Raw genomic sequence first — 10894 nt, forward strand, 5'->3', positions numbered from 1 at the left:
GCGGTCTCTCCCGGGGCTCCGAGAACCACCGTTCCAGCCACTCATGGAGCAGATGCGCTGACAACTTAGCGATCCCATCTGTCTGTCTGGGCTAAGCTCTGAGTGTATATACGGAAACAGGACCCAGTCACCACTTTATTATATTGGGCCCCATGATAATTTACTTCAAACACTACTGTAACGGTTGCCAATCCCGCCTCAATGGAGTCAATGTAAGTTGAGGGTTAACTTGCTTAACAAAAACCCTTATTCAGGTCGTTTGCGCCGTTGAAAAGATTTTTTTCATTTTTCAACCGTCCTCATGCCTCGTTTTCTTTGCATATGAGGTTCCTTATCATATTTGTTATTGCACATAAGTTTATTTGTCACATACGTTTCTCTATGAGGTTCAACGACGATTCTACTGTATGTTTGTTTTACTTGTAATTTGGAAAACAGCCCCCTCTAGTGGTATTTATATATATAAAAAAACACGATCTGAATTGTTTGGCCATTGTGGAGTATGTGTTACAGTATAAGTTTTTAAAAAGGTTTTTTTTTTTCCAAAATTTCACAGGATTATTATCGACATGTTTGTATCCTGTGTGATTTGAATTTACAGTTACAGTTTACAGTATTAATCCCCTAAAGGTGCTCTGAACCAATTACTTTTTATGGAACAAGAAACAAGCTACAGTAGATACAGTACGGTATAAGACATTATAGTACATACGATACCAAGACAAAACATAAGAACAGAACGTTATGCAAGACAGAAATGAGTTCGCAGAGACTGCTCCTGTAAACTACATGAAAACAGGTCGTAGGGAAATTACAGCAAAATTGTTTTCTTACTGATGTAAATTATGCTGTATATCACAGTTTTTATTTTTTATCCATTTTAACTAGAAGCATATTCAACACAAAATAACTTTTTAAAATATTGTGGCAACGGTCATAGTGTGGTTTTTACACTCAGTCCCCTGTAAACATGTCCCCTTTACAAATTTCTTTTTGTGAGTTGTGTCTAGTCATAGACATTATGGGCCATGGGCCATATGCATAACCATAGGGCCATGTATCAACGGTGCGTACGCACTAAAATCGTGCTGAGCACTTTTCTACACATAAAACGGTGTTTATGAAAAGAACGTACCTCTGCGCATGGTCTCGAGGTGGCGTACGCATAAAATTTGTAATTTGCAGATTAGCGACACCAAGAGGATCTAACGGTGATGCAAGTAAACGGGTCTTGTGTCAATCATTGATGAGCGTTACCGCGCCAGGTCCTGGCGCCAGGATGAAATGAGTGAGGGGACAGTTAAAAATGGCGAGGGGGCAAATCTTTTTGTATAGTAAAACAGTAGATTATCATCCTGCTATGCCCATTTCTGCATTTTTTCATCCTGCGTGTAGCAGTATAGTGGCGTTTTGACTAGATGCGAACAATTCCCTACCTTACCCTTTCCTGTGTTTGTGCTTCATGGCCATAATATGAAATAGGAATATTTGGGACAGATTGCCAGGTCACCAAATTGGTCTGGTGGTCGGTTTAATGAAATTCATTGATTTAACCATGCAATGGGCTTTGAAAGGCTAAATAACAACAACACAAGACTACTGTTTCAAAATGAAATAATACATTTATTTCACAGCCAGTATTAAACCTGAGTCTCCTCGCACAGTTTAGGGAATCTGAGCATCTGGCCGAAACTTCCCTGTGTCGTTTCCAATGAGTATTCCAACGTTTCCAATATTTTTGTTGTTTTTGCTATTTTTCTGTAGGGTACATAAAACTTAAACTGGGATGGGGGGCAGAAAATACAACTGAGGCTCCAATTCCTTACAGAGAACGGCTCTCGGCAATCTAAAGCGACTTATTAGCTATACATCATCATTGACGAAGAAGTCTGCCTGGTCCCTGAGTACACGTTCATGCCTGATTACGTTATTCTCGATATCCTCTAAAAGCGCTAGCACAGCCATACTGGTTGTGAATGCTTTAATCTTATACGGTGTAAATTAGCCTGTTATATAGAGGTACTTATTAAAAATGTTTGATTACTCATGGTGAGCTGTGGCGTTTTAATTTTTTGACTACAAGGCCCAATTCATGTTCAGGACATGTTCACAGTTTACAGTTAAACCAGTATTTCACATGGACCAATGCATGCGCGATAACGCTCATGGTGTCGCCAATCTGCAAATTACAAATTTTATGCGTACGCCACCTCGAGACCATGCGCAGAGGTACGCATGTTTTCCCGGGAAGTATCTTTTCATAAATACAGTTTTATGTGTAGAAAAGTGCTCAGCACGATTTTAGTGCGTACGCACCGTTGATACATGTGGCCCTGTGTCTTTTACAATTAATAAAACACGTTTACGTTAGATACCCACATTCTTGTAGGTCCCGTTAGTCTAAAAATAAAATAATAATAATAATAATAATAATAATAATAATAATTTTCTGACAGTGAGGACAAAATGTGCTGTTTGTATTGAGTGGATGATGATGATGATGATGATTACGCTTTAGAATATTCGTATCGGTACCAATAGCATCCTCTAAAATATCCGTATCGGTACCAATACCATCCTTTATAGCAACAGCAGTAATAGTAGAAGTATGTACATATTTCAGTATGTTTTAATCAGGTAATAAGTGACATAGTTAACATAAGTTACATAGTTGCACATTCCGGTTGCTAATAAATCAGACGGAAACCTGCCTCTTTAAATCAAAATGAAAATCACGACGCTTGGATTATGTCATTTCCTCCAAGAAAATCACTTCCCTGTTTCACCCAGCCGGTCAGAAATAATCTTAAATACAGTAGTGTGTTTGTGGGCAGAGATTCCGTGCATGAACGCTGGCACCTGTCAAGTGTCTGAACAGACACAATGGGGGAGAACGAGGTTGAAATAGTCGAGCATCACGTCGAGGAGGAACCAGAAAGGAACGGGACTCGCACCCATTCATTCTTGGAGAGCCTTACGCCATCAGACAGGGAGGGGAATAGCAGCACGCAGTCCTCTCATCGGCTTCTGGCATACAGCGATGCACTGATTTCTATCATAGCAACTGTTATGGTAGGACATTGTACTTGGCGAATTCCAGTCTTAACCACGATAGCTTGCCAACAACAAATGCGATGGTTGCCTGAACGCTGGTGCGTATATAGCGAGTAATATTATAATGATAATATATAATATGCGCAATATAACCGTCTAAACAAATTAAAGGGACACCGACACCTGTTGCTTGCAGTTGTAGTGTGTGCAATGTATACACCTCCGTAACATGACGCGTAATTTTACTGCGTACCTGTAGTGACCACACGTGACCCCGCTACACCTGCCTCGCATGGTATTTTACCTTGCAAAAAAAAAAAAAAAATCAGACATATGTTTTGTTGAAGACAATTTCTAAAGTGTTAAAGTGAACATTAAATGAAACAAACTAATCATATTGGTTCTCAGGGAGTGTTTTTTGTAGGATAAGAGCGATGTCTCATTTTATAATATTATGCTCTTTTTCAGATATTACCCGTTGCACATACGAAAATTGAAGATGATGAGGTACACAGATTTTATGTATTTATATAAACCGTATTTTCTATGTATCACAAACTGATTGCTTGAGGGAAACAGTCCTGTCCAACTGTACAGTTTTGTTGTTTAAATGTCATGTTCTTCGTCTCTGAATTAGGAATTGAAGGAGAGTTTGCAGAATCTTCTTGCTACAAAGATTGCTGTGTACCTGATGACCTTTTTGATAGTTACTGTTGCATGGGCTGCCCACATCCGGTAAGATACACTCATACTGATCATCTCGACGCAAGATCTAGTTGATACATAGTTGATACATTTCCCGATTTAATCCTTAAATGTGTCCCCGCTACCCTTGCCTTTTCATGCTGTTGTCTAAATTGTCCTATTATGCTGTTTACACCTTGCATTGAAAGCAAAACCAACATCAAAGTAAGTGCATTTTCACTCAGAGCAACCCAGCAAGCGTTCCCTGCAACTGTTTTTGTTTAACTGTTCACAGGTTATTCCAAGTAATCGAGCGGATTGATGACTGCCTAGCTCTTCTCAACCTAGTAAGTAAAGCGGATTTGTGTGTGTGTGTGTGTGTACAAGCAGTGCACCACACTCTGAGGTTTACTGAAAAATCTGACCACCACAAAGTGGGTGGAGGCTTAAAGCAGTGTTCAGGGAACCAGGCTTGTGATCAAAAGGTTGCTGACTTGAATCCCAAATCCAAGTGGGGCACTCTTTAGCAGGGTTCTCAAAGCCCAGATTGTTGCATTAAACCTACTAAAGATTTTGTAATACCGTGGTTAGATTAAATTCTTACTGTAGATATTTGGTTGCACTCTCACACCCCATATTAGACACAAAATATTTCCACTGTGCAAAAGGGCACTGGTAGTAGAGGTGGCCATTTACAATGACACACTGGTAGGGTAACTTTTGCCATGATAGCATTTTGCTGTGTATGCACTGAGCTGTTCCTCTTTTTCACCAGGCATGCATGATGCTAATCACCTTCCTACCCTACACTGTGAGTATGATTCACTTTGCCTTTCTAATTTTGCTTGTGGTGAAAGGGGAACGCTTGTTGCTGGTGAAAGGGGAACAACTTCAAAATGACTTCACATGATTTATGATGGAACCACATTCACCGACAGAAAGGGATTTGTGTTCTTTGTGGAACACAGAAGGGGGGGAATTAAGTGTTATTCATTGAGCAGAAGAATAACATGCGCCCTTCTCTGATTTGCATCTGTATTTGTTATGCTTCTGCACTTCTGCAAGCGTGCAGAGGTTATCACAATGTGATGAGCCTAATGTATTTTGTTAATGCCGCCAGCCCAATCCACCTTATTGGACACATACAGTATTTCATATTGCCATTCCTGCAAAGAAAGTTCAGTGACAGCAAAGCAGTGACCATTAGGTATTGTGAAATATATAGTAGAGGATTCAGATTTCACTAAGATTTTTGATAGTCATTGTTAGTGATAAAAAGACCAAAAGGCCCTAATCCCATTATGGCAATACCTTCTACACTATGACACTACATTTCAAGGACAGTAGTAATGTTTTAGTATCTGTTTGGATAAGAGTATTTGCCAAATGACTAAATATGAATGTGAAAGGCCAAAAGGCTGATTTTAGAGACAGCACACAATCTCAGTGAAAGAGCACTGTGACCAAATGACCATTAGTGGCTTCACTCACAGCTTTTTAGAATGGGCGCACGAATCTCTCTCAACACTTAGCTCAATGTCCTTTTAACATTGTCATAAAGAAGTGTTCAAAATACAGCCGTGGAACATAATGTTACCCAAACATTACCTATGCACTGAAATGCAGAAAAGCGTAGTTTTGGGAAGTGCACTGCTTGCAGAAAGGAGACATAGGACCGTTTGTGCTGACGTGAAGCCTGTTTGTGTTTTGCGCTCTCTCCGCTGCAGTTTTCCTTGATGGCAACTTTCCCAGAAAACATCCTGGGAATACTCCTCTTTTGTTCCTGCGTGATAGTAATTGGTTTGATACAGGTAAGCTGCGAGCGACACCAGCACGGTGTTTCAGCATACGCCTCAGTGCACGCTTCACACTTGCAGAACTGTTCCTCTGCTTCCTTCTGCAGGCTATTATTGTCACGTACGGGTTCAGCCGCCCCTTCCTGTTGAATGATCAGATACAGACGTCTGAGAACCAGGGCTATTATAAATGGCACATCTTGAAGGTTATCTTAAGGGTCCCAATTCTGTGCTTTGTCGCTATAATCTTCTCTTTCTTCTTCTCCCCGATGGTGAGTGGTGTTGTCAGTTACCATGATTGTCAAGCATGCAGAGTAATAACTCTTTACAAAGTGTATACGTCCCTAGTTCAAAAGTCTTTATATCAGATTTGAAAATTAAATTGTTCAATAAAAGATAATTTATCAGTGTGAAGTGTGGAGTACTCTGGGCCCTACTTAATTCTCTGTGTATGTTATTTAAAAGCAAATTGGCTTTGAAAACGTGTCAGAATTAGCTACCAGATGTTTATAGTAACATACATAGCAGATGTAATAATAACAACAATGTAAAAGTCTTAAAACTGAGAGGTGTTGGATTGTTCTTTCCCTTTAAATATATGCTAAAGTTATTTTCTTTCCTTTCTTTTGCAGTCATATGTTCTATTAGCCATTGTTATCTTCCTCCCATATATCTCTCAGTCTGTGAAATGGTGTTATAGGAAAGCCAAAGGTAAAAACCCTTTCTTATGTGGATACACAAATGGAAATATTAAAGTATTACACTTTCAAGTTATGACAGTTTTTTCCTAAAGTAACTGATGATTTCCACAGTTCTTAATGTGAAGGAGGAACGGTCAGACTGCTCATGTGGATGTGTGTTCAGACTGCCCATGTGTCTCCTTCACAGGTCAGGTGGAAGAGTCACCTGACTCCATGCTGTTTTACAGCTTCCACCCCAACGAGCCTCTCAGCAAAGAGCGGGTGGAAGCTTTCAGCGACGGGGTGTACGCCATCGTCGCCACCCTCCTCATTTTAGACATATGGTGAGATTCCTTGCCTCCGCATCTGCTTATCGCCTCGAGAAACACTGGCTGTGTTTCCATTAGAGGCACTAGAGCCTGCTCCTCAATCAGTGTGGAAAAAGAGTACAAAGGGCTCAGTGGAAGGAGATGCAGTTTGCATTGGATTCTGGGAGTGTGAACTTCCTAAATCCCTGAATTCATAGCCTGTGTGCTGGACGCACGTGCATTTGCATACCATTATTTGCAGACATTGTCTTGGAAACAAAGGCATTGATGAACATCGGACTGCAATGCAAATCGTATCATATCAGCTCAAACCATTGTTGGGGATGATGAATATTTATTCCATTTTCACATCTAACACATTTACTGTGGAAGTATACTGACCCAATAACAACCCGTTCTAAGTCCATCCTTTATGGATGAGATGTGATGGTAGATATAGGCCAGGTGTGCACACCTGGTCGTCCTAGACCTTTGTTAGTGGAACACCCTTAAAAGTTATATTAAATGTGGTAATATTTCTCATCTGTGCTGGGTTTGCAGTGAAGACAATGTTCCAGACCCCAGGGAGGTACAGGAGAAGTTTGGGGGCAGCCTGATTGAGGCCCTGCAGGGCTTCGGTCCTGAGTTCCTGGCCTACTTCGGCTCCTTCGCCACAGTGGGCCTGCTGTGGTTCGTGCACCATTCGCTCTTCCTGCACGTGACCAAGACGTCTCGGCTCATGGGCCTGCTCAACACCTTCTCCCTGGCCTTCGTGGGCGGCCTGCCCCTGGCCTACCAGCTGACCCACGAGTTCCCGCGCAACTCCCGCAACGAGCTAGAGGCCATCCAGATCAGCTGCGTCATCATCTTCTTCGCCGGCATCTTCCAGATGGCCATCTGGGTGGCGGCGCTGTTCGGCGAGCGGCGGGCGCTGCACCCCTACGTGCGCTACGCGGGGCGGGACCACGCCTTCATGTTCGCCAAGCTGGCGCTCTACCCGAGCGTGGCGCTGGGCACCTTCCTGCTGACCTGCGCGCTGAGCCAGTTCAGCGCGCCCATCTTCCACGTGATGGAGGTGACGGTGCCCTTCGCCTTCCTGCTGCTGCGGCTCCTGGTGCGCGTGGGCCTGACGCTGCTACGGCTCGTCTTCAGCCCGGCCAAACAATCCGCCAGCGACGTCCCGGAGTACGAGGACCCCCGCCTGCCTTTCACTGAGATGGTGAACTAGCTCCGCTTGGGGGGGGGGGAGCTGTAGATGAGGTTTCCATGACTCCACAATAGGGTGGAGCATCCGTGTGCTGTCAGTCACCGACTCGCTCCCAGCACTTTGTGCTCCGCAGCGGAACACTCTGATTGATTGAAACTGCTGAGTCATTGAAGGCACATGGTGGCTCCACCCATTGTGGGGTTTATGAAGCCTCTCTGTCCCAACACTAGCTGAAGCCTCGCTTGCTGCCTCTGCTTTAGAGTGGCTTTGCCTTTCAGAGTGTTCTTATCTGACAAGCTAGTGGCGTGTCAATTTAATATTCATCCATTTTTTAATTAATGGCCAGTGATAATTGTATTTTTGAAAGCAGATATTAATGGAATAGCATTTTTTCTATTCATAATCAATGAAAACCAGATTTGTTTGGCTGTGTACAGATCAAGGTTTTTTTTTTTTGGTGACGTCCAAATACCATGCACTACTAACCTTACCATGCACTTTGACCCATACCGACATAATAGCCATAGCTTAGAGCAAATCAACTGCTGAACCTGATTCTCCTTAAAGGCAGTTGAGATTGGTCCCTGACCTGGTGGTTCATCCTGCTTAAGCTCTTGTGTTTGACAGTAAAGGTTTGTAATGTGGGTTTACCTTTATTACAAAATGTTGCCGTAAGTAGGCCTTTTACCTTTTCATGTTGTTGATTATAAATACATCTGTACTGCCAACCTATCATTTTACCCTCTTAGCACAATGCTATGGACTTGAAAATGTGTTTGCTGACAGAACAGAAAATTTAAATGGTTTGGAAGAATACATCCAGCTGTCCATTTGATCATGTTCTGTACCGCAACTACCAGATTCTTTATACATTAGATTATCTTAGAATGGTATTTTTAAGGTAACACTTTAGTGTTACATTGTAGTGTTTCCTTTTGTGTTCAGTGGCCACATTTAAATTTAATTTAATCATAAAAGCAGGAACTCTTAGTCTGCTTTGACAGACATTCATGTAGGGATCAAAACATAGGCAATTATGTTCGCTAACTACTGTATGAAATGTGCTCACCTGTTTTGCATTGAATGAGCTGCTACATGACGATCCATTGAGACAGGAAAAAAAAATAGAAAGAAAAATTATAGAAACATTTGTCATTTGAATGGATAAATCACATAATGCAGAAGTGCCTGTGTAAATGCTTGTCTGGAGATTACTGAGATTATGCCTCAGTAGTTACTAGCAGTGACCGATATCTTCTTATGACTTGACTTGGAAGTGTAGAAACATTGCACTAATAATGCAATAATTATTTCCACTGGAATGTATTTTAGATTGTGAGAGTGTAGGGGATTTTGCACTAATTGAAACTAGTATGCACTTTAATGGTTCCATAATAATAGTACATTCTTTATGCTCTACCTATTTTCACTTTGATTATCACATTTAAGAACATTTCAGAGTTTCTTTGGCTACACAAAGAATCTCCATTTCTTTTTTAAATCCTGTTTTTTAACGAAGAAACAATTTACTGCTTTCACTTAACCATTAAAGTTAGGCAGGTCAGTAAGTTTAGGGGAACTGTGCAATTTTGCTTCTGTCATATCATGCACCTTTTCAAAGCAATTTCTGCATTTTGGTAATGTTTAGTGTGTGTCCCTGCCATAGGCCGATGAGTTTATCTACGCAAAGATTTTGTCCACAGGGGAGTGCTATTGTGTCAAAGATGATGTCATGCTGTTTATCAGTCTCTTTATGTCATTGTCTTATTTGCAGCAACAGTATTTGATTTCTTTAAACGCCCATACCGCCACATTTACCCATTACATTTCATGCTCTATTGACATAAAACCTGGACTTTGTGTTGTTGAAATTACTGCCATATTTTTTTTCAATACATTTCTTATCATAAGGCATCTTGGAAATTCAGCATTTTACATGCAGCATTAAATGTCTTAATGTTTGTTATGGGAATCATTGAAAGATATGTCTATCTCTGTGTCTGTGTCTGGAAAATTTGTTTCATATAATTAAACTGAACAAAGCTGCTCGTGATTGTGAAGTAATCTATAACTGTTAATCCATTAAATGTTGTTTAGAGTTTAACTTATTTCATGCATTATCATGCCTGTGTCACTGAAATTATACACCAATTTGGTATTCATGTAATATGACTCACATTTACAGTTTTGGACTATGTTAAGCCAGCTGTCACTCCTTTGTACGATACACACCTCTTTTTGAATTCCGGATTTGAATTTTCAGCCTTTCTTGTTCAGTACACTTACTAAACAGTATTAAAATGAAAAGTGTAAACTGTAAAGTAAAAATAAGATTTATTCAACACCATATATAGCATCACAATGTCTCCTCATAATAATATTGTTCATAATAATATTAATAACTCTTTATACAAAACATTTTTGCCTGTAATCTCTGGTGTATTCTTGCACTCACAAGACATTACAATTTCAAATTTATCAATCTTGCCCAGTCCAAATGCTGTTCATTTGCATAAGAAGAGAATCCTGAATATGTACAAATAAAATCAAACCCAAAACAGTAATTATTAAAATTATTCAAATAAAAATATATCTTTCTCAGCGCATAATATCTGTATGAGAGCGTATTATATAATTAAGTTAATTTTATAGGCCATATTTCTTGCAAAAATTACTGACACAGAATAAAGGCTAGAACAATCAAATGAACATAACTCTGATCATATTACTTACACCACATAATAATTTAGACATAAATTTGACCCACTCAATATATAGACCTCGGACTACAATGTTGGCTTGTCTTTTGCTCAGAGTTGCATCTGCTTTGCTTGTGATGGTGGGTACAAGCTTTTACATAATTTATTCTTGTAAACCAATCCTGAAGAGGAATTTAAGTATAGACTCATGAACCACAATTACAAGGGCTGGACATATATGCATCCACAACAGATATACAGTACATAACTGGTCCCAAAATCTACAAGCTCCCTCATTCTGGGGATTCATTCAGTTTTCTCTAGGGAAAACACTTTCTTTAACTTCACAGAGGAGTAGAGCTAAGTAAACCATCTACTGGAGAAAGAAAACCATCAGAAATCTATCTCAAAAAGTGCTAAAACATCAATAGGACAAATTGTCACATATCAAAACAGCCATTTCATG

The 10894-nt window shown here is 40.3% G+C and overlaps 1 protein-coding gene across 1 annotated transcript; it reads left to right on the plus strand.

Annotated features, from left to right (window-relative positions):
* The first annotated feature begins 2792 nt into the window (after window positions 1–2792).
* On the plus strand, window positions 2793–7750 carry tmem175 (transmembrane protein 175). Its single transcript, XM_036526828.1, has 10 exons — window positions 2793–3072; window positions 3523–3561; window positions 3692–3789; window positions 4034–4085; window positions 4514–4549; window positions 5466–5549; window positions 5642–5806; window positions 6167–6245; window positions 6423–6558; window positions 7084–7750. The coding sequence occupies exons 1-10, from the start codon at window positions 2884–2886 to the stop codon at window positions 7748–7750; spliced, it is 1545 nt and encodes a 514-aa protein (XP_036382721.1). The 5' UTR covers window positions 2793–2883.
* Window positions 7751–10894: the final 3144 nt, after the last annotated feature.

The sequence above is a fragment of the Megalops cyprinoides genome, chromosome 4 (assembly GCF_013368585.1).
Source record: "Megalops cyprinoides isolate fMegCyp1 chromosome 4, fMegCyp1.pri, whole genome shotgun sequence".
Classification (NCBI taxonomy): domain Eukaryota; kingdom Metazoa; phylum Chordata; class Actinopteri; order Elopiformes; family Megalopidae; genus Megalops; species Megalops cyprinoides.

Bases quoted from the DNA above. Each gene is read 5' to 3' on its own strand.
- tmem175 (XM_036526828.1), top strand. From the start codon at position 2,884: ATGGGGGAGAACGAGGTTGAAATAGTCGAGCATCACGTCGAGGAGGAA. The intron at 3,790-4,033 runs GTAAGATACACT...AACTGTTCACAG, and splicing joins GCATGGGCTGCCCACATCCG to GTTATTCCAAGTAATCGAGC. The intron at 4,550-5,465 runs GTGAGTATGATT...TCTCCGCTGCAG, and splicing joins TCACCTTCCTACCCTACACT to TTTTCCTTGATGGCAACTTT.